This window comes from Trachurus japonicus, chromosome 8, assembly GCF_045865225.1.
Source record: "Trachurus japonicus isolate A0001 chromosome 8, Traja_1.0".
Classification (NCBI taxonomy): domain Eukaryota; kingdom Metazoa; phylum Chordata; class Actinopteri; order Carangiformes; family Carangidae; genus Trachurus; species Trachurus japonicus.
Genome location: NC_140914.1, coordinates 24,971,081 through 24,994,780, shown reverse-complemented (window position 1 = coordinate 24,994,780; position 23,700 = coordinate 24,971,081). Strand labels below are relative to the sequence as shown.

The 23,700-nt window shown below is 46.0% G+C and overlaps 1 protein-coding gene across 2 annotated transcripts; it reads right to left on the bottom strand.

The window, feature by feature from the left end:
* Positions 1-11,670: 11,670 nt before the first annotated feature.
* nfil3-2 (nuclear factor, interleukin 3 regulated, member 2) lies at positions 11,671-23,128 on the bottom strand. 2 transcript variants are annotated; one of them, XM_085784914.1, is made up of 2 exons: positions 22,733-23,128; positions 11,671-16,115 (listed from the first exon to the last, which is right to left on the bottom strand). In XM_085784914.1, the coding sequence occupies exon 2, from the start codon at positions 15,583-15,585 to the stop codon at positions 13,747-13,749; it is 1,839 nt and encodes a 612-aa protein (XP_085641040.1). In that variant the 5' UTR covers positions 15,586-16,115; positions 22,733-23,128; the 3' UTR covers positions 11,671-13,746. The 2 variants fall into 2 exon arrangements, with proteins under 2 accessions (XP_085641040.1, XP_085641041.1); XM_085784915.1 differs by lacking the exon at positions 22,733-23,128 and adding an exon at positions 21,547-22,324.
* Positions 23,129-23,700: the final 572 nt, after the last annotated feature.

Sequence of the window (23,700 nt, the reverse complement as noted above, 5' to 3'; positions counted from 1 at the left end):
CTTGCCAAGAATTAAATGAGGAGATTGATATCACTTTCATATCTGTCCTGTAAATACGAAAGCAGAGTAAGCATCTTACCACGAGACAAAGACTTTTCTCTAGGCCAAAAAAGTGAGTTCTTGTGATTCCTAAACTGTCGTACTACTCCTTTACTCTAATGTGACCCAATTCTCCAATGTGCCTGAACAATCATAGTATATGATACCAAGATATCCACATAGACTTCACTTCACTGCAACAGACACAATAAGGAGTCTCCACTGTGTCTGTGTCAAGTCCTCCTTAGCAAAAACATATGGTGTGTGGATGGTCTTCATATTGCGTATGAAGGCGTTTGTTCTTTTGTAAAAGTATTTGGCCTTTGTGTCTCCTGGCGTGCTTCCAGTGATGTTTGTCGAGTGTGGCTTTGACCTCTGACCCCGTTAGGAAATGGCCTGGTCTGTTTTTTTTTCTTCTTCTTCTTCCGACACCTGATCCCAGAAATAATCTTACACAAGGCTCTCTGGAATTTCTGCCTACGCGCCTCTCGGGTCTCACTCACCTGAGGTCTGTTTGCCGCTTTGTGGCAAACTGGCTGGAACTGGATGAGAAACTAGGTTCTCTGGCTTTGTATGTATGGGGAGACGCATCGGTTACACAGTGACACACTCTGGAGCTGTGGGTGTGTGATTGACGACAACGTGAGAGAAGGGAACGGAAAACGTGAGCTTAAGATGTATGTCAGCAGGGCTGCAGTGTGTGTGTGTGTGTGTGTGTGTGTGTGTGTGTGTCACAGTGCTATCTATCATAGTAATGATTAAAAAAAGAATAAGAGTAAGACATTGTAAGGATCTTGCAGTCTGCCTAGTTGCATGACTGTACAATCTGTCACAAACAATGTAAACAACCCTATTGAATTCTTCTCTCTGTGCCTCTTCTCAATGCAAAGGCCACTGTGGATTAAATAGCGCTATTCTGTGCGGGCTGTCTAATACAAAAGGACCTTTATACCCTGTGTTGTCTAACAGGCCACTGAATGCACTTCAGCTTCTCAGCTTTCAGGTCATATTTTGGTTATCTCACTGGGAGACCCTTCTTGGAGGTTTATCTCCTTTCCCCTCTGGCCATATCTCCTTTCCTGTGTAAACCATGGCGACGCTGACGTCCCGCTGCTGTTCGCAACACTTCTGTCACGGCTCCCAATAATGTGATTCATGCCCTGGTCGGGTTTCAGGTTCCAACTGGAGGATGTGCGTTTTAAATCTTTCTGGGACAGTGCGTTATTTTTAACTTGGCAGTGTTTTTACAAACACCTGCCTCTGTAATGTAAAGGAGAACACACTTAAAATAAGGATAAGGATGAGGATAAAGGCTGCACTTACTGATTTACACACACTTCTCCTCAAATATTGAGTGAGATATTAGTTTAAAATCCTGCCAGTATATTAGAGAATGACTCATCAATGTGACCTCAGCTACTTTACCCCCCCTCCTCCCTCCTCTCGCTCATAACAGCGATATTTTCATACTGCGCAGCTGCTGATGCATGTAACCTATGATTTAACTTCTCTGTTATGCTGAATCCTCAGTCATCCAGGTTCTAATGGCTGCAGCGCTCTCTCACAGTGCCATGATGGAGACAGATTCGACTTCCCCCAGTATGTGACACACTGCCCCCAAACAGCAGACTCATAACGGAAGGCTGTTGTCACCCACCCACCCACACCAGTGCAGACAGCTGCTGCTGGGGGGCCCCAAAGTGAGTCAATGCTCACATTCCGGCCTGAGGAGAAAATAAAAGTCATCCCCTCCCTCCCTCTCTCCGTTATTCCGACTCCATCCCTGTCCTGTACCAGACACCGATTGTTTTTAACTCCTTAAAAGGTGACCTTGTGTCCGCCCCAACGACAAACAGCACCGGGGGGAAAACTGAACTGAACCTGCTGATAGATAACGGTCGCTGCTAAGAGCGGTCGCCACAGAGACATCACATTCCTGCAGGCAGCCGTTGGGGCCGAATCAAAGCCAGCTGAGCCACGTGATCGCAGTTTAGTCTGTCGGTTTGAGCTGTATATGGTCAGTTTTCTTGGAGCACAGGGGAGATTTCCTCAGATGTCTGAGAGGAAAAAAGGGAGGAGGGGAAGAGGAGGGGGGGGGGGTCGCCAAGAGACACAGCCATGTTAGGAGGGCCAAATCTGAATTTTTAGCTTGCCCTCCTTTGCTGGAGCTTCTTTGCTCCAGATCAACCACCCCCACTGCACCGCTTTACCCCTCTTTGACTCCACGTTCTCAGCTGCTCTGCCACGGCGTGTGGGTTCACTCAAGGCTCTGCTGCATGAAAACTTTGGAACGGGTGAGGGCGGGGCGGGGCCATGTTGAAGAAAGTAGGAGGGGCTGACCTACATTTTGCCCACTGCTTCCACTGTTTACGCTCTGGCGCTATGTGGATATCCACAAAGGTCTGATTGACTAAAAACCTATTTTTGGTTCAAATTATGGCTTTCAGGCACCAGACGATGTAAGATTACACCAGATGGTAACTTGTGAAAGCATTTTAGCACATAACAGGTTTCAGTGAAGACTCCGCATGGCAGAGTTTCAGACGTACCTTTCACAGAGACTTTTTTCCAGTTGGTAACTGAAAGGTAAAATCCACTAGTGACATCATACATAATGGATCAGTGCTTTCTCTCACTGTCTTTCACCACAGTAGCTTGTTGTGATACATCTTTTGACTGTATTGTCTAGAACTATGTTTTCATACCACTTGTTATCCACTGAACCAAGAGATCACTTTGTACCACAGCAACTGATACTAAAGCCCTCCTCCTGTCACTTATTTGGTATAATATATATAAAAATTTTGATCATCATGTTTGAAATTCAATTGCAGATCCAAATTTAACACCAAAAGCTCCGGGGTGTGTCATTGTATCCTGTTTCCAGACCTGCCCGCGTCTCTGATTTGGTTTAGTGATTCACATTGGTCTGGTGCCCATTGGCAGCTTTTTTTCACCTGGAGGAATTTCCCCTCCAACAGGAAATCAGCAAACACAAACGCAGTTTCGGGTTGAATTAATGAAGGGAAACTAAATGAGTGAAATCAGTAAGTGTGATGATCGTACAGCTCCACCAAAGAACTTGTTTGCAAGTTAGGAGGAGGCCTATGATGTGATTGCTGCACCATTGAGTCTTGCGGAAAAAGTTGCAGTTTTGGGGGCGAATGAGTGATTGGCCATGTATCTCATATGCTCCTGTGACGCTCCTACGGACGCAAAACTATACCAGACATTGTCTTGACCCACAGTTGTCGGCTCAATTGATCAACGCGCTGTGCACTCTTTTGCTGCCTTGCCTGCAGCCATACCAAAGCTGTGCTGACATTTGCCGCTGTGTCTTCATACAGCTTCATATAGCTGTAGAAACCTGAGTCTACCTCACCCAAAGGGGAAAGGTATTATTGTCACTCCTCACTTCCTGCTGTGCTGAGCTTGGCGTTTCCTCTTAGGGAGTGACGAGCTCAGATACGAGGTGCCAAATATCAAGAGCAGACATACGCTACATTCACACTGCAGTCCTGTCCCCCCATAGTCTGCTGACTGACATTAAGAAATGTAAATAAGTGATGCACAACTGTGACATGACATGTCCAGGTGTGTTCCTGGTCAAAGGACCTTTGCTTTGTGTCACACCAGCCTCTCTTGTTCTTGCTTCTGTCTAGACTGTGGACTGTAAATAAACAGAAGAAGGAAACTAATGTGAACTAGAATGACAGCACGTCCTTCAGCCAAGGACGCTGAGAGATGAAATATTGAAAAAGGCCTTATCTTGCAATTTTATGTAAAAAGCGATAAAACATTCCTGTATCTGACAGTCACCTGATCCACAGTATTTAATGGGCTCTCTCCCGGCCCACGCTCCATATAACATTAAGACTGCTGTGCTGAACTTTGTGTTTCCCTTTAGAGAGCAAGGAGGTGAGGGACGAGATGGCAAATATTCAGTACAAACTGTTCACGTACATCATGATCCATCCCATGTGAGCTGACTCAGTGTCATTAAGTGTGAAGGTAACTGTAAAAAAATGTTGCCAATAGATTGTAATTATAACTTTATTATTGAATCATGTTGTTCTAATTGCCAGCTAGTGTCGATTGATTTAAAATGCTTATTGTTATTATTAAAGGGGCTTTTCTCTGCTGCTGAATGTGGTTTCACCTTCAGCTTCAGCCATTGTCTTTATCAAACTACTGTAGATGTTGTGAGCTGTTTCCTTGTCATGATAGAGGCAGGAGGCCCCCCCGATGTTGCCTTCCAGCATTGGAGGCAACGTTTGAAGTACAGGAATTGTTATGTTTCTAGACCAGTGAGTGAACTACTGTTGATACTGATATTGGTGATAATCTAGTGATATGGAAACTTACAAATGGCTCCTTTTAAATACTGTATAGCACATACTGACAGCATTAATCATTAACTACTGTAAACGGCTGCATTCATCATGACTTCTTGAATAACCAGCATTGTTGATGTTGATAATACAAGTTGTATTACATTAACGTTTTGTATTCTAAATGAGTTCAAAACAGGCGCCTGCTGTTTGAAACAAAAACATCTCTGTTGTAAACAAAAAGCATCTGATTCAGCTTTCATCTATCTTTTTTTTTGCCTCTGGGTCCCTGTGAACCTCGTCCTCAAGCCAAACTGTCACACAACCTTTTGAACATTTGCCTCTCTTATTTAATCGACTGCCTGTGATCTTTGAATGATGCAAATAACGAATGCTGTAAACACACAAAATGTAGGGCGTACATGTGATGTTGTTTGCTTTTGGTTTTTGCGCGGCTCCCTCCAGGAAACACGTCTGTTGGCAATGATCTCCAAAAATGCCTCGTTTATAAACAGTCGAGCCAGCGGGGTTGAGATTTAATCACTGTCTAACTTGACGTTTTTGCTCTTTGTTTCCTCATTCCTGCCACTCCCAGCGCCTGTGCACAAGCACCCAACACCTGTGATTGTGACTTTCCACAAGGTCACCGAGAGCAGAACCCTGCCAGAGTCAACAGCAAACACAGCACGTGACCAACTGCCGTTTCCATGGGGCTGAGGTGAAAAGAAAAAACACACTTTTGTTTTGGGGGAATATTTAGCTTCAGAAAATCTACAAATAGCTGATGATGAAGCTTTTTAAATTTAGAGCCTACTTACACACTGCCAGTGGAATATCTGCTAAAAAGGTTATGAATGTTTGTTCTCTTTTTTTCCCTCTCTCTTGTTGCTGCTCTGGCTGAAGCGCGTCACGTGACTGCTGACCTAATTTTTTGCCCTGGATGGGGAATTGAAAACAAAAACAGAGGCAAGGCAAGTAAGGGTAATTTGCCGTGAATGAACCCTCCTTTTACTCGTGTGCGCACACATACACACGTAACTCATGTTCATACATCCACTTCCTACGCGCACACACACAGACACACCGTACCGTTCTGGGCCCCCCTGACTGAGCCCTCCGAAATCAAAACAAACATTCCTCTCTAACGCTGCCTGGATCCCACAGTAACACAGTATGTTACTCAACTATAACTACAGGCAGCAGGTTGCCTGGTATTGTGTAATAACTTCAGCAGTCCTTTTCCAGCCTACAACACAACACTGATGCTTTGAGATGTGCCCTCTGTGAAGGCAGTGTTCGCTGCCAGGCTGAAAAAGGCTCTGTTCTCACAGCAGACAAAACACAAAACAACTAAAAATACCACAACTTTTAAATGTGGATTTTAACACAGCTACGATTTTTTGTGTTACGTGTCATAGGGTTTTTAACACTGCTGATAAAACACAAGCTTTGTCTTATCTGGTAAACACTGGTGCACTTCCGTGGTATTACAATATTTATATCACATTGCCGGTAAAAGGTTCATTATAGTGTGTGCCATAAAACCTTTGATAGCCATCAAGTCAATATTTAGATGAGATTAAACAACATCATTTACGACTGTTGTTGCTTTAAATGTCCACTCCCCTCTCACAGCAGCAGCACGATCAGCCTCGGCCTCATGTTAACGATGACATTGTTTCCTTTAGCAGTGTTTTATAATGGCTGTATTATGGCTTTATTTTGACATTGTATAAACACATTTCTGTTTACTCACTTACTTACTGCTCTTTGGATGTTGTGACAAACCATGGCGATGAAATACCATGAGATCATCCTCTCAGATTCAGTTTAAAGAAGAGCGATCAGTTTATTCTAATCACTTAAAGGGATAGTTTAACATTTTGGCAAATTGGTCCATTGCCATAATCCCTATAGTCTTAGCAGTAGGTTCGTTACCTTTAATTGTCGGTGCAAGCTGTTTTTAGAACGGCAGAGCAGAGCTGCGAGCTGCTCAGAGCTACGCTACGGAGGCTAATGGGATTTCTTGGTTTCCCTCATCAAACTAATCAAAAACACAATCAACAACTCCAAAACGCTCTGGTGGACAAGTTGTGACCTGCACATTCACCGCGCTATGAGATAATAACAGAACGTTACTAGACAGAGTTGTTTTCGAGGTAAATTCATGCAAAACCACTGATGCGTGTTCCCGTCGGGGGCAGTTTTTCGCCAAACAGTCCCTGCATTTGCCTCGAAAACAACTCAGTTCTCGTAACGTTCTCTTATTATCTCATAGCGTGGTGAATGTGCAGGTCACAACTTGTCCAATGTTTTGGAGTTGTTGTATTGTGTATTGGATGAGGGAAACCAAGAAATCCCATTGGCCTCGCAGCTCTGCTCTGCCGTTCTAAAAACAGCTTGCACCGACAGTTAAAGGTAACGAACCTACTCTTAAGAGTGACTATAGGGATTATGGCAATGGGCCAATTTGCCAAAATGTTGAACTATCCCTTTAACAGATCCAATAGTCAAGGGTCAAACGGTAGACAGGAAACAACTCGGTCTTCATCTGTATCATCACTACATGCCAGATGAGCTGTTATGAGGCAGCTCAGTGTTATTGCAGTTGTGTAATCTTAGTGAAACACTGTTGCCTCACCACTGGCAACCAACATGTTTTTCAAGCTCTGACTTACGGCCTTGGCCTTTTGAAATGGCAGTTTGTGATGGCTGGTGTGGTGATGTAATTGGACCATAAACATTTTTTGTTTTACCTTGGTTGAGCATGAATACTGCACAACAGACCTCTTTCGAAACGTCTGATAAACCAGCAGCTCTCGTCTGTCTCACTCCCATCACTCCCTGCTGTATGAGTCCAGGCATTTCCACAAGAGAAAGTCATGTGTTGGGTGTGTGTGTGTGTGTGTGTGTGTGTGGATGGCTCTGGAGGGCTCGGGTGGCTGCGATAAATGCACAAACAACAGAATTTGTGGTATTTGTGCCACCCCCACCCACACCTCTTATGTCACTGAGTGTGTGTGTGTGTGTGTGTGTGTGTGTGTGTGTTCAGGTGGGGCTGCAGCAGGGGTAGTATGTTGAGCTGATTTTTCTGTGTTTTTTTCCCCTTTGGCTGCAGTTGCTCCGTGGCCTTGTGGTCCTACAGGAAGGAAGCCCATGAGGCGAATGACACAGCCGCCTCTTTGTTTTTACTCCCTGCAGTGTTTTCTCACTCCCCCTCCGTGCCCTCCGGGCCTCCATCATTATTCATTCTCCGTCTCTCCTCTGACTCCACCTCGGACGGTTTCCCTCTGGTTACTGCAGGATCAGAGTCACACACCTGTCTTTCTCTCCCTCTCCCTGTCTCTCCCCATGGACTGTTTGCTCTGACACGCTAATATGAGCTGGCAGAACCTGGCATTGCAGATAAAATTAAAAAAAAAAAAAGAAAGAAAACCCCCGGCCCCGCTCGGCTGCCGTGTGCCAGTCAGTTGCAGGTTCAGTGCTGCATTTGCATCCTGCTTTGTGAGGGGGAGGACTGGTGGTGGGGATCCTGCTGCACTGCAGGTGTAGGCGGAGAGAAGTAGTTGAGTAGTTGTCTTTTTTTTCCTTCCCACCAGACATCAGGATGGGAGAGGAAATGGGTCACATGAATGTAGTGATTATAATGGATCAGTGGTCGAGGACTAACTTAGTTGTTACATGAGTCATATTTGATTCCTTTGTTTGCTCCGGCCGCTCCCATTTCTTATCACACAGTCCGACACTCACTCACCTTTGGAAACCTTTTTTATTTTCACTTGCATTTTCCGACACATTGAAAACAATCGGTCGGCTTGTTGAGCAGCAGTAAATGTGCATGTGGTGCTCTCACATGACGTGCCTGTAATGCTTCTATCTCTTTGTAAGTCACACTTTAGAGATGATACAGTTGAGACAGCAGCAGACCAACAAGGTCTTTTGTGTGTGTGTGTGTGTGTGTGTGTGTGCGTGACCCAGAGAGTTTGATGAAGACAGTGGAGGGGGGGGGGGGGGCGGGGGGCAGCTACGCAGGCTCAAAGCTAAATCGGGGCCAGGCCACTCCCTGTCCCAGCTCTATTCAGTCCACCAGCCGCTTCAGACCAGTTTTGACTGTGGCTTAACAACTGTTTGGAACATTTCATATCATCCGTCCACATCCAGGTCATTTCCACTGTTGCTCTTTGGAAAAACAAAGGTTTCTTTTACCATCACAGCTGATCTCAAAACCTAGACTGCTCTTTCTCTCCTCCCTCTCTCTATTATAGTATTAATACACCTCTAACCTCGTTTCTCACTGCTCTCTCTCTTCATATCTTCACCTCTTTAATGCTGCTGCTCTGATCACAATGGCACTCCCAGTAACCTCTTCAACAACATGGCTGAGGTGTGTGCGCTGAGCCTCAAGCTATAAGGAGGTTATGTAAGCTGAAAATGTTTTTGATCTCTTTTTCATTTGCTTGCTTCGTTGGCTGGTTTCAAATACAGTTATACTTAACCAGGCGTGCACCGCTCTTTTTATAGAAACCTTTATGTTATCTTCTGTTAATTTAATCAGTGGCCTGGCCAAGTTGAGCAGGACGCTGTAATAAGAACTTCCAGTGTCAGATGCCAAAGTGTCGGGAATCGAGCCTGCGTACGATACACAAGTAGGTTATGTCAACAGCGGCGCGCGGAAACTGTGCGCATCATCACTTCATACACTGCACACATGTTCTCTGTATGTTTGCATGTGCACATAGCGCACGTTTGTATGCACAGGTGTGTTTGCTTAGACACTGTAGAGTATTGTGTCCAGGTCGGCTGCCTGAGTCCTTATTTGATTGGTACAGGTCACTATACTGTAACAACATTGGACGGAGCAGAGGGAGTTATGAGGTTACAGCCGTACTTCACTCCACAGTGTGCAGGCTGAGCTGCGTTACCTGAGTCTGACCTGGCTCCGCAGGCATCCTGGAACCTGCCCCAGAAATATGTAAGACGCGTCTCGTGTGTCATTTTGGAAACAAAGCAGATCTCTGCGGTCCAGGGGTCCCCCCTGCTCCCTGCTGCTCTGCTACCTCACACCCCCCCTCCCCACCCACCACCTCTTCTTGCTCCACTAACCCTTTTCCTTTTTCTGTGAAGGGGGACCAGGTAATACGAGAGCCCTGTTTCTGCTCTGTTTGCCAAGACTATCTCTGCTGCCAGAGACAAACAAGAGTGACACGGATGGAGCCATAACCTTCATCGATCCATCCATCAGCACTCTCTCTCTCTCTCTCTCTCTCTCTCCCTCTCTCTTTCTCTCTCTCGCTCTCCTTCTCTCCTTCGTTCTCTTCTACCTCTCCTCTCTTCCTGCGCACGCACACTGACCTACTTTCCCTCTGACCTGTTTATGCAAGCAGCAGCCGTTCAAGTCAAATCAGGAAAATAGGGGACGCAGCAAAATGCTGCTGGAGCTTTGCCATTCTCTGAAGGAGTGTCACCTTGGACTGATCCCATGGGTGTTAAGTAGAATGACTGTAGTGAGGAATTACATGTTTACTGAGCAACATCTTCCAAAAGCCAAAATCCCATGGTGATAGCACTCTACCTTTTTATGCCTATGTATGTATGTATGTTTGTGTGTGTGTGAGGGGGAATGTGCATTGGTATGTGTCTGTGTGCATGCATGTATTTGCTTGTGTGTGTGTGTGTGTGTCTGTGTGTGTGTGACTGGGAGCATTGTGAAGGGCATTGATGCGTCAGCCTCAAAGAGGTGCTTTGTTTGCAGGCTTAGATCAAGTTAGAGCAGTGGGTTAACTTCCCTCCCCTCCCGCACCCTCCACCCTCCACCGTCCCCCTTCACTGCTCCTCCCGTTGCCCTTTATGTTGTTATGAACATGACCCCATTTTGCTTCATAAGGAGGAGGCAGACCAAAGGGAAAAAACTGATTATTTAAGAGACACCGTGCGTGATTACAGGATAATTGACCATTTTCTAGGCACCGGTGGTTTAAATAAATCCAGTACAGTCCCACAATATAGAATTGCATCCTATTGTTATGAAATGTATGGCTACTGTAATTTACCCTACCCTACCCCACCCCTATCCTATGGTACCATGTAGTCTGTGAGTGTGCACTTGGATGTCATAACACAGCAGCCTTTTCTTTGTCAATACAAAGAATGTGCTGGGACTCAGCCAGGAGGTTGGCAGGACAGTTGAGCTGGCAGCAGCAGTCAGGGGCTCAGACTGGCTCTGCCCCGGCTTTGTCCTGCACATCGCACAGCGCTGACTCCCTCAGTTCAGATACGTGCTGTTTAGCCCGGTCTGCGCTGTTCCTCTGCTATAAATATTTTTAGGATTTTGGCGAGGCACACCTGTTCAAGGCGATCCTCTGGCTTTGTTGGCCAGTGGTCTCTCCGTTGAACGGAAACTGTGTTTGAGCAGAGATATTTTACAATCTCGAGTTCTTATTTTACATTTTCAGCCTAAGTCTTCTTCATGTTTGCTCAAGACCGTGGGAAGTGTGTCAAGGCTACGAACAGGTTCGAACATGTCTCAAATGCAGAGGCTGTGATAACGAGAGTCTACACCTCAGTGAGGGTCTGTGCCCAAAGTGAGAGAAATGTTCGATGACATTTTCATGCATAAAGCTTGTGTCTATTAGTAGAAGTAGGCCAGTGTTACATCAGACAAGCTTGCCAGTGAGTTTGCTGGCCCCGTCGGGCAAAGTGTGTCAGTGTGTCACTGCGGAGCCCCTCTCACTGCAGATTAGCCTCCGATGCCAAAGAGTTGCCCATGGGGAATGGAGAGCTCTATACAAAGCTATCTCTGCACAATGGAAACAGGGTGTGCCTGTCAAGCTTCACTCTCGTCTAAATGTCCAAGTTAGTGAGAAAAGTCAGAAAGGTCTGAAAAACAGACGACCTTGTAGAAAACTGTGGCGTGTTTATATTGCAAGGCGTACAGTATAACAAAAGACAGACTAAACTAAGAATGTTTTTAATTCTGTATTTTAACGACTAATTTGTCATGCTCGGTTGTTGATGGTGATTCACCCTCGTATGTCAATCAATGAGTAATGTATTACCTAACTGGGCTCTGGAACAGGGTTTATAGATCGCCACCACGGTGGATGGTGAGTCAGGCTGGCAGCTTGTGCGTGCTGCCTACGGGCTGATTGCTGTGTTGACAGCCAGCGCTGCTTAAAACCGAGGAGTCTTAAGACAGATTGAAATGGCTGCTCAGTTCAATGTCAAGTGTGTGCCTGCGTGCAATAATAATCATCAGTGTAAAACCACACAAACACTTGTGTAAGAACAGAGAGAAACAGGTTCTTTTCATGATATGTTGATAGGCCAACATTCTTTTAATTGTTTTTTCGATCTTGAAATGCTCCCATCTTCCACAATGAACATTAGTGTCTTTACATACATATTCATGTCAAAAGGAAGCGATGGTAATGACCAACCAGACCAACCACCATCTCTAAACACCACTCTCTTTGACTGTTTCATTTTTTTCATCCTCTTGTCTTTTTCATAAAACCATCAGCAAAACCACAAACATTACTGATTAATACACACTGAAAAAAGGGGGGAGGGGGGAGGAGGAATGAGGCAAATACATGTCATCACAGTCAATAGGAGAAAAAGACACAGTATAGAGAAAAACAGAACAACACCTCGACAAAAAAGAGGATATAAAACCAATGAAATAAACATTACAGTGTTGTTCAGGGGTGAGGGGGACTTTACATTTATACACAAGCACCAAAAAGCCAAACATGGTACATAGACTTTTAAAACTAGAATCCAGTGAAGGCAATTCATCACTGCCCAGTAGCAGAACTACCATGAGACAGGGATGAATAACCCCTGAAATGAATAATGGAGGCACATGGGAAACAAGGGGAGTCTTTCATTAATTTAAGGTCACATTTTTTAAACAGTTGTTCTAATTGGAGGGTTAGATAAGTTTGGCATTGCTTAGCTTTTATTTCACAATAACTCAATTATCTGGAATCCAGTATGGACCTCAAGGGCCATGATTAGTCACACTACAAAACCTTCTTGTTCAATGAGCATCTGTGGAGGTCTTCCTAGGAAACCTGTGCGCTGCACGAATGTGACCTTGTTCCTCTCGCCGCCACCCCCCAAGCATCCCATGCCTACATTAACAGTTGAAACTCAAGGCTGCAGTATGTATCTAAAAAGGTCTGTACACATTCTCCGTCTATGTTCCTGTGGGCTTTTCTACAGTGATGGGCGTGTGGAGAAGAGGGAAATAAATACATTGGGCCAGTAAAATGGTAACGACAACAAGATATGGTTGATAAAGCTCAAATAAACTAAAGGCTTAAAGCCTGCAGCTGGTGAATTCCACCGAATATTTAAAGGCTGGTTAAAGGTTAAGAAAATCCAAACATTTTAATGAGGCCCTCGCCTCAGGAAACAACATGTTCTCCATTCAGTGCTGTTGGCTCTCCAAACTGGACGGCCATTTCTGTGTAAACAGGGCATTAACAAATGATTAATGCTAAAGCTTGACAATCAAAAGAGAGGCATTTTAATTTGAATGGGTCCTGTAGCAACAGAAGACAATGTGGCTGTACAGTGATTGTGATTCATATTAGGATGGTCACTTTCAAAATCCTCTTTAACCGTTGCAGGTTCATCGCATTTTTGTTGAATTTGTATTCAAATTTTCTTTGTAAAATATATATTTATAATAGATACATATATTCATATATCACAGTAATATACAAACCAAGTGCTTAAAAAATAAAGGTGATGGCGATCTTTTGTGTAATAATGGAGATGGTTGGGGGGAGTATGGGTCGGTAGAGGTAGGGTCTGGGAAGAGGTATGGAACTTGATATTTGTAGTGTTGGTGCTGTTGGTGCTTCTTTGGTCGAGGGAATGTCCCCAGAGTACGTTTGCATTTGACTTTAGTTAAGGCAGATAAGCCATACATGTGTATGTTCATTTACAGTCAGATATGTACCAAATTCATAGTACTGATAAAGCTCTGAACTTTTTGTTTTTCCCCACATTCTTTTGTTGTTATGTGATCATAATGTGCATTTTGTTGTATGTTGTTGGATGACAAAAGTAGAAAAGCAGGCAGTTCCATTCCTCCTCTCATCGCATAAACAAAAGTGCTTTGTAAGTATGGAGAGGATGTAAGAAATGACAAATCTGTACAATATATACAAATATAATACAGCCCTACAACATGTCCAGCCTTTTTGGTGACGTCGGTGGTAGGGGGGAGTACAAAAGCCCAGATATCTGTCCCAAGGGCTGAAGGAGGGGATTTGATTATAGGGCAAAGGCATGATGGCAGGGTAATTCTTAGAGGAGAAATTGTCTTCCTTAAGTTGTGACAAGTCCTAAAAGTCAATGTCACTCAATCTCGCCTCTTGTTTCGCCGCCCACCCGTCTCCTTTTTCCCGCTCTCCTTCCTGGCCCCCTGCTCCGCCGCCTGCATATAGACCGCGACCGGGCTCTCCGGCTTAATGTTCGCTGGTGACGAGGAGAGGGAAAAGTAGGGATGCTGCGACAGGGGAGGCGGCGTGGCGGAGGGAGGTGTGGTCGGGGACTCCTGGCCGGAACAGTTGCCGCTCCCGGTGCTCATGGCCCTGTGTTTGAGCCGGAGTTTGTGGGGCAACGCCGTGCCCTTCAGCTCCCCCTGGGGGTCCCGGCCCTGGGCCTGAGAGCAGCCCTGGGAGGACGGCAAAGGTGAGGCAGGCTGGTGGAGGCTGTGATGATGTTGGCTATGGTAGCTGCCCATGTCCGAGCAGGACGAGGAGGGGGACTCGTCGTCATCTGTGGAGGCGTCTTTGTCGGAGCTGCGGGGATCTCCATCACTGGATGACGTGTCCTTGCTAGAGGAGCTCGATTGGCCTCGGTAGTAGGCCTCGCTCCTGGGCTCACCCTCATAGGTAAGGACAGGCGGCTCCTCATCTTGGGCACTGAGGTATGAATGATGAGGCTGCTGGAGGTGGTGGTACAGGTGGGAGTGGTTGACCCCCTCCACTTGCGAGTCACTCTCCTGCTGGTGCTGCTGCTCCTGCTGCTGGGGGAGTGGGCAAACTCTGTACACCGGCCTCTCTCCGACCTCACTGCGGCTGCCTGAGAGCTCATACGAAGGGGAGTCTAACGTCTTCCTCTCCAAATGTTCCGTCACCTCGCACAGTGTCTTTGAGGAACTCTCCGTTACGGACTGGGGCAACTGACCGCCGCTACCGCTCTGCTTTTGTGTCGCCTGCATGTCGACGTCCTGCGGCCTGGTCAGGGCGTCCACAGGGTAGGAGGCACTGCTGGAGCCGTACAGAATGACACTTCTCTGGGCAGCAGGTGGGTGAGGGGCAGGCTGGCTGACAGTGTTGATAGTGGTAACAGGCTCCTGATGGGGTGGTTGTTGGTGGTGAAGGTGCTGCTGCTGCTGTTGGCTGTGATACGCAGCTTCCAGCTCCTGAGAATGCTGCTGGATCTGGTGGTGAGTGGGCACAGACGCCAGACCACGGTGGATGTTGAACATGATCTGGGTGGTGGTGCCGTTGACAATGTCCATCTCAAGCCTGTCCCCTTCCTGTTTGATCTCAAAGGGCATCGGCTCGGGACTGTCCCTGGAGGAGCTGTCGGACATGTCTGAGAGGGAACCACGCGGAGAGTATTTGACCAGCTGCCTGTGGCCCTCGCTGCGTCCCGACTGCTCGGTCTCCGAGGAGTCAGAGTTCATCATCACCTGAGAACTGCTAGAGTAACCGCTGGAGTAGTACTGAGCAGCAGAGGATGAGGACGAAGACGAGCCTCCATTTCCTGCGTTGCTGCCCCCACCAATCTGCTGGCTCTTTTCAATATATGAAGCAGTGCTTATGAGGCCAAAGCGCAGCTTCAGCTGGAGCAGCTCAGTCTTAAGCCTCACATTCTCATCATTCAGCGCAATGACACGGTTCTCCAAAACCATATCATTGAGACGTCGCTTCTCCCGGGAGCGCTTGGCAGCCTCGTTGTTCTTGCGCCGTTTCTCCCAGTAGGAGGCATCCTTCTTCTCATCAGAGATGAACTCGCGCTTCCGCCTGCAGGTCATGTTGGGTTTAGGTTTGATGTGCCGCCCTATACGAGATGGTGTTCCTTGAATAGGGCTTAGAGGCTCCTCATAACCACTGAAGGTCTCAAGGCAGTTGTGGTTGTTCCCTGAATTCTTGTTTAATGTTTTAAGAGCTGAAGTCAGATTTTCCATTCTTGTCTTGCCGCAGCCAGTTTGAAATGTTGCTTGGGTGACTGAAGAGAAAAAAAGAGTAGAGGTCAAGGGGAGGAGGGGTGTGATGAAACACCTTGAACGTTTTCCAGACGTCTCTTTTATTGCAGGTTCAGTTCAGTTCTGACGGGAGGGGAGTCAAGTGTCCAAATTACTCAAAAAGATGAAGAACAACTGGAGTTCAACACTTGCAACCCTCATTTATCCACTTGAAGGGGTTTTTAGTTCAGTGTCCAAACTCTTCAAAGCGCCAAAGACCCTAAGTGGATCAGATCAGTCTTGGAAAAAGCACAAAATTCCTTAAAGTTGAGTGAATGAGGCTAATTTCTTCTTTCTCCTCCTGCTGTTGGTGGTTTAGAGGTGTAGAACTGGAGTGGCACACTGAACTGAGCTGGCAGCGAAGCGTCCTAGATCTCCACACAAACAGCGGGATGTAGGTCGACCCGTCTACCTCAGCGTGTCAGTCTCTCGGGGAGCCTCGCTCTCTGTGCAGCTGACTGCAAGATGAAAGGCTGCAGAGATAAAAACAGAAAAATAAGAATACGTTAATTCATGTGGGCTGTGTGTGCACAATTATGCATTTTCATACCAATTTCTTCAATTCATTAATTTGTTTCTTTTAACAAATTTTCTCCTAATGCTGTTTTCTTTTTAAAACGGATGGCGATTAAAAAACGCATGTCTACATCAGCAGAGCTTTTCCTCCGCTGTTTTTGCATGTCTGGCTTTTACGGACTGCGTTGCTCCTGGCAACCAATGACCTCACTGTCTGACCTTTTGACTCTGCTATTGATCTGCTCTGTCTGCAGCCTATGACCCCTGACCTCTACCATGGCATGTTGATGTTGACTTTTTGTGATGTAATGCGGGCAATGGGTTCATTGCAAGGCTGATGATCCTTTTTCATTTTGTCACCCGGTGCCTAAATAGGCGTCGGTGTTATGTTTTAAACACAGACACATATCTGAGCTCACAGTTTTGGAGGCAGCTGATGGAAAAATAAGACTGGTAACTGGAGCTGACATAAATGGCCATTGAGACAAGTTCGCACATTGGATAAAAATTCTAACACCACAGAAATGACATTAGCCTGATACATGCTGAGAGTAGCACCTTTGGTTTGCCTGATTAGTATTTGGCTCAGACAGAGCAAAGGGGTGAGTCAGATGTAACACTGATGGGGTTCCCTGATTGCTTTTTAGAGCATTTCACAGAAAAAAAGCCTCCATTAGGGACAGCCCGGCGCCTCCCCGCTGAGAAACCCCATCCACAAACACGGCTTCAACAGTGCTACCCCCATGCGTTCATCCGCCGAGGAATGTGGCAGCATTCTTCGCCAAAATAACTCAATGCCAAATCAATGATGCAGAGTGAGCAGATAAGGCAGACAAAGGCTGCAGCCAGCGCCGGGTCAAGGATAAAGAGGCTGAGAGCACAGCCAGAGATTTGGAGGTGTGCTGGCAGCTCGGAGGCGGGGCATTGATAAATATAGGTCAAGGGCCCCTGGAAAGAGAGGAGGCAGGAGGCGGGACGCGGGGCCGGAATAACACGACCTGATAACATTTTGAGTAAAACACAAGGGTGGTCGGACGGTCTCATAACTATGGAGATTGGCGGCTCGGAGCTGAAAGGCGGCAGCGGGGAGCGCTGTATAATGAGCTGAACAGGTGTGCCCCCAGACAAGATGTTTGCAGTTATTAGAGCAGAACAACAATGACTCAAACAGAAAAGCCTCTAAATGCTTTGTTGTTAGTCATGAAAGCATGGCGGCTCCAGGGACAGCAGTGTCAGACCGTCAACTGCTGGTTGCAAGAAGTACCCACAAACTAATGACATTCCCATCAGCCTCAGTTATAGGTAGGCATTACAGATGGTAGGCTTTACAACTGCTAAACATCAGCATGTTAGTATGGACGGTACTGTAACATATACAGTAGAGCCTCATAGAGCATCTACCATGGCTTTAGGCTCTTACTGTTATTTAATGTAGAAATGATTAAAAGGCTGACATGAGTATGTGATACTATGACGACCAGATGTCTTTATTTTAAATCTTACTTCCTTCTTGTTAATACCATTATAGACTCCCCCTGGGAAGCTATGTAGGTCATGTGAAGCTATTCTGCTTCTCAGTGTGTTTAAAAACACACACACACAACAACGAACAAATGACCCTCTCTCCACTTTGATTACCATGAATTTACACATGATTGAACTATTTAAGGTCAACTTTACTGTGACAGTATCCCTCGCACTCATGGACTAGTGATGTCTGTTCATTTAGATGTGGGGTAATGAAGCAACAGATGATCCCGTCCATTAAAGCAGTGCCATTAAATGTGTGTTACTCAACATCTGCACTCCAAGGTTAAACTGCATAAGAGGTATTACACTGTCTGAATCTGTAATCTCATAATCTGGAAAGGTGTTTACACTGGTTCAACTCTGCTCTTCCCAATGATCTGACACCATTATGTAACTACAGACGTATCCTCACAATTAATAGGGAGTTCTGCCCAGATTCTGGGAGGAGAGGGGCTTTTCTTTTTGCTCTACTAGACAAAGGCAGGTTTGTAATTTCTTTTACTTTCCCTCAAAAAACTCCAATCTGATCTAAGAATCTAGATTACACCACCACCATTATTGTTTTCAAAATAAAGACGGTACTGTCTAGGTTTATTCCCCCCAGCTTTGCTGAATGGTTTAAGGTTATCCCCGTGAGCCTTTGACATGTGGCTGCTGGGCACGAGAGGGAAAGAATGAAGGGGAGAGACTTTTTTCTCAGCGTGGCCCACTGACCCAGAAACCGGGGACCGACTGCGCTCTGTAAACACAAGTCTAGCTGCTTCCACTGTACGGCTAGCTGGAATATAGGTCAGCCGAGCTGTGAAGAGGTGAAGCAGCAAGAGAAAAGGGAGGGATGTATCAGGGAGGGAGGGGGGCGGGGGGGTAGAGACAAAAAAGATGTGAGGACTAAAAAGAAGAAGGAGGCGTGGAAAATTAGAGCACTGTCTAAATATAGATGGAGGTGAGAGGAAGTGGAGCGGAGACAAAGAAACAGAGGGAATCAATGAGGGAGAGTTAAAACAAAGACAGGGATGAGATGAGATTATAGTGTAGCTGGGAATGGAAGGGGGGGTGGCATGTGGCAAGTGCGACAGTGTTGGTGTTGCATCAATGGGAGGAATGTGTCACCCATAGCAACAAAAAAAAGGGTGAAACAGAAGGGGCAGCCAGTCATATCGGACTTTCCCTCTCTGCCTTGCTCTGAACCAGTGGCTTCACACGGCCAAAGGCAGGTGGCGAGAAAGCAGCGTTCTGTAACAAAAGCAGGGTGATTGACGTCACAGAGTGCGCATGTCGCATATCTCTCCTACAGCCAGGATGAGCCAGACACATGAATGAACTCTTGTGTTTAATTAACTCACACCCTTTTTTTTTTTTTTTTGCTGTGCGTTTGTCTGTCTTCTCCCTCAGCTGCACCCTCTCAGTGTTCAACCACGTGAACGAATGGAGGCTCAGGCTGTAATCCATTTCATTCACCCTCTTTGTCATCGAAACGTACAATAGATTAACATTTCCCCAGATGCTTAAAACCACAACAACAGAGACGCGCTAAATCAATCACCGCTGACAAATACAGCCGTTACATTCGAGTTTAACTTTCCGTCTCAAATATACAAATAGGTCTCAGGAAATCCAGCCCAACATGCAGTGTGTTGCAGCTCCACTCCTCTGCACACACACACACACACACACACGTTCCCCTGACCTCGATTACTCTTTGCAATTTATCTTATATTCTTCACGTGTCATCGCCAGGTCTCTGTGGCACTTGTGGAATGATAGCAACGTAAAAGAATCCCAGTTGCACTCGCTCACACAACCACAGGGCCCACACCGCAGGAGTCTAAATGTGGCAATGAGCTTTGGAAACAGTGGACTGAGTTCAAACCCCTGCACGTGTTCCTGCGGAGCGTTTCAGGAAATGGGAGCAGGTCTAAAATAAAAGGAGAGGGGGCACATGTTTCAGTGAAGAAGGCAATGATGAAACTGTTGCCCCCCCACCCCACTACCCCCTTCATGGGAAGAATGTAATATATGGCACGTGGTGCAGGACTATGGGGTGGGGGGGTCATGGGTGGGGTCTGCTTGAAATTCCAAGTCTAGGGACTGACTTTATCTTCCCAAGGAAAAAAGAGGTAAAGGGGGTGGGGGCCTGAAGAGTCAGGCAGCGTGCCAGCAAGGCGGAGTCCTAACCGAGCTAGATCCTTGTTCCACGAACACACAGTCATATCGCCCCTCTCTCTGGAAAAGGGAAAAAAAGCAGAGTGACTCAGTCCATGTGTTGCACCAGTCACATGTGCTCCCTTGGCCTACTAAATGCTGTAATTCGCCTCTGTGCTGGCTCCAAACCACAGCGCAATAACAAAGCACGGCCCTCATCTTTTATCATCTTACATGTGCCAGGAAACCCCAAGAAAGTCAAGAGGCCACAAAGTGGGACAGGATGGAAACAGCTCCACGCTTCTGACCATGAACTCCCCTCCCAGGTTTTTATTTAGTAAAGCTAGACCCAGACCGGGCTTCAATCAGACCCAAATAACCACAAAGCTGTTGCCTCAGCAGTTCAGAGAAGGGATGCAATATACTTGAAAATGCTCAGATGTTCTTTTTTTCCCTGCTTCTGAATAAAATGTGCAACTTTAGAGAGGTGCTATTTATTTAAATCGAGCTGGTGTATAACCTATCTCCTCCTCCTTCTTCTGCATGCATGTCTCGTTTCTTTGTTATGGCGGGGCGAGGATTTATTTTGGTGGGGTTTTGATTCTGCCTTTCTAGTCAGCGGCGGTTGTGCGCCTCATCCCCCCCCTCCCTCCCACAGGGTTAATGTGACCTACATTCAACTGGCATAGAGACCCAGTGTGCGCGCCAACCAATTGGCAGCGGCCGCTCCGCAGCAAGGCGCAGCGCTGCATAGCCACAGACTATGGGTTTCCGCCGATTGCATAATCTGCCCCATTCTTTAATCCATTTTAATTATTTAATTCATTTATTATGCAACCTTCATAACCTCTACGGTGACTCCTATACACGGCAGGCGGTATACAAATTCGCCATGCACAATCTGCCATGCGTAAAATGCTGGCAGTCACGCTCCACTGAGGACAGGCGGGCAGTCCTGACACTTTTACAACACTATTCTGTTACAGTGAGTATACATATAATCAGGAAAATCTAGAAAATCACTTTCTCGCCCTGCTTCATGTGTGAGTACAAACTGTTATTGAATGTGCTGCCTTCACGCATGCCATTACTGAGCCGCAAGAGGAGGAGGGGGGGGCGACCATGCCCACGTGCAGTGCATACACCACAAAGCCGGTGTTCAAATAAAGCCACAAGGAGTTTTCGTATTTCAAAATGAATTGTAAAATTTAGCAGTTAAGTCCTAAAGTTGCCTTGCGTCTTTGACACATAAGTTGTGAGCACCACTGGACCGGTGCTGGACTGCAGCCATGCAGCCGCTCAAGTTCAATTAAGGGCCAGAATGTAGGCTATTGTTTGATTCCTCCCTCGGATAGGTTGAACACAAGGTGAAAAAACAAACAAACAATAACTTAAAATTCACAAAGCAACACATTGTGAGTAATATGTTACCCCACATGCCTCCTTTGTTGCACTGTCTGACAAATCGGCTTCATGCATATTTAATCAGACCCTCAGTCATCCAAGGCGACTGTATGAATCCATCTGTAGCCTACTACTACAAGATTTACCCAGTGTGTCAGAAATTAGACGCATCCCAGCAAACAATCAACACGTTTCATCTGCTGTGTCTGCAGAACGTACTGTAGCTACACTTGTACATTGTAGCAGGTCCCGAGAATCTACGGCTACACATCTGACCCACATTTTATCCAGATGTTCTGATCCACACCTCACCTCGCAGCGGCTGCCCCTCAGCAGCAGAGCCCGTGAACTTCATGCTCCATCCTTTCTATTTCTGGCACCCCGCAGTCCGAGCCGAGGTTGTAAACAATAGGGAAACGAGTAAAAGCTGGCGGTCCACATGTATCCAAGGACGGGAGAGTCATGCCTCGATCATGCCTGTCGCTGCGCTACCGTTTGTGTTGTGCTCCTTCAGACTGCTCGTCGACTAAAGGGTTAACCCGGAGGGCTGCACAGCCGCGTTAACCTTTACAAAGAGCAGCTACACGTGACACGGAGAAGTGTGTCCTCGGAGTTTGCATAGGATTTTTCCAGTTGTCTGCACGGTCTAGCCTACTAACCTAAAAGAAGCCGCGTATAAATAAGTTGCTGTTCACAGTCTCAGCAAGGCACACACATATAAACCAGAACTTTTGGCTACTAAATAACAGGATAATAATGATGATGATAATAGTAGTAGTAGTAGTAGTAATAATAATAATAATGATAAAACATCATTAATAATATTAATAATCTTTTTTTTTTTATTATAATAACTATTGGTGCTGTTATTATGTTGTTACTGCTTCTAATAATAAAAAAAACATTCACACTTTGACTCTTAATTTCCGTCTGCGTTCAATAACAAGCATCATTGTCATGTGCATTACGAAAGCAGGTGTATTACCAAACCGACATTGGGATAAACGGACCCCTAAAAGAACCATAACAATGCCTGGGGTTTTCACCATAACACCACAGCGCGGATCTGTTGACCCAGCCTCATTACAACCATGGCACCTCTCCAAAAAATATCCACATTTCGCCTCCCTGTGTTTCCACTTTTTTTTTTTTTTTTTTCCCCTGAAGGAATCCCATAACCTCTGGCTAGCACCCCCCCTCACACACCCACCCTAAACCCCACACGTACACTCAGAGAGCCCCCACATTGCTCCACCAGTCCATAGTGAGGGTGAAAACAGACTCGCCATGACATTGAGAAAACGCACGCAGGCACCAAAACAAACACTCATGGAGTGAGAGCGGAGAGCAACTCCTCCACACGGTGCTCTATTATTATGTAGTTATTAAAAAAAAAAAAAAAAAAAGCCGGCATTTTGCATTCACCATTAGGCGTGACTGTGATGTAAGGCTGCATTTAATTTTGATAATAATAATAATGATGATGAGACAAACTCACCGTTTTGTTTAAAAATGACAATCCACAGATGATCCTGGTAGCTCTGCTCCTGTCCAACAATCCGCTTTGCGCATCGGTCGCAGGTCTGATGCTCTCGCTCACTCAAACACACAAACACCGACCGTCACTTTGAAAACAGCAGCTCTCCGATTAGTGCAGGTAAATGCGCGAGTGTGAACACAGTGCCGCTTGTTTTCAGTGCGCTCCTCATGTTATGTTTGTCCCAATCTCTCTCTCTCTCTCTTTCTCTCTCTCTCTCTCTCTCTCTCTCTCTCTATTTCCTCCTTCCTCTCAGAGTCTCTAAATGTATGTTAGTAGGTCAGTTGTTGCATAACAGGACGCTTTGGGTGCCTAGTCACGTTTTTTGTTTCTCTCTTGGCTCTGCCCCCTCCCTCTCTCCTCGCCTTCAAATCCTGTTGCAGGAGAGGAGACGCAGGGTGAGCGGAGGGGAGGAGAAAGGCCTGAAGGGGAGGGACTAGGCTCCATGCCAGGCACAGTCAGTTGGAGGCCAGTGATACCCATAATAAGGTTAATATATTCCACAAAAAAAAAAAACTTTATGACAAGAAAACACGTGGGAGCAAAGCCACACTACAGCAGGTGATTAGTGGAAACAAGTTCACATTCATTATATAGGTTATGTCGCTTAGCATGAGGACTTGAAACAGGGGCAAAGTTGTTAGTCTAGATCTGTCCAAAAGATAATAGACTCCATTTACTGTGCTGTGTAATATCTGATATATAACACGTTCTTATAGTCGTATCAACCATACATGCCACATTTACCCAACCACAGCTGCCTCAAATATGTAAAAATAACCTGTAACTCTACAGCAGCTGGAGTTAAAAGTGCAGTATGTCACATTGAGGAAATGCAGGAGAAATACAAAGTAACATAGAAATACTGTACCTCCAAACTGTAGTGAATGTACTTTGTTATTTTACTGCATTTGTAAACACATTCTACC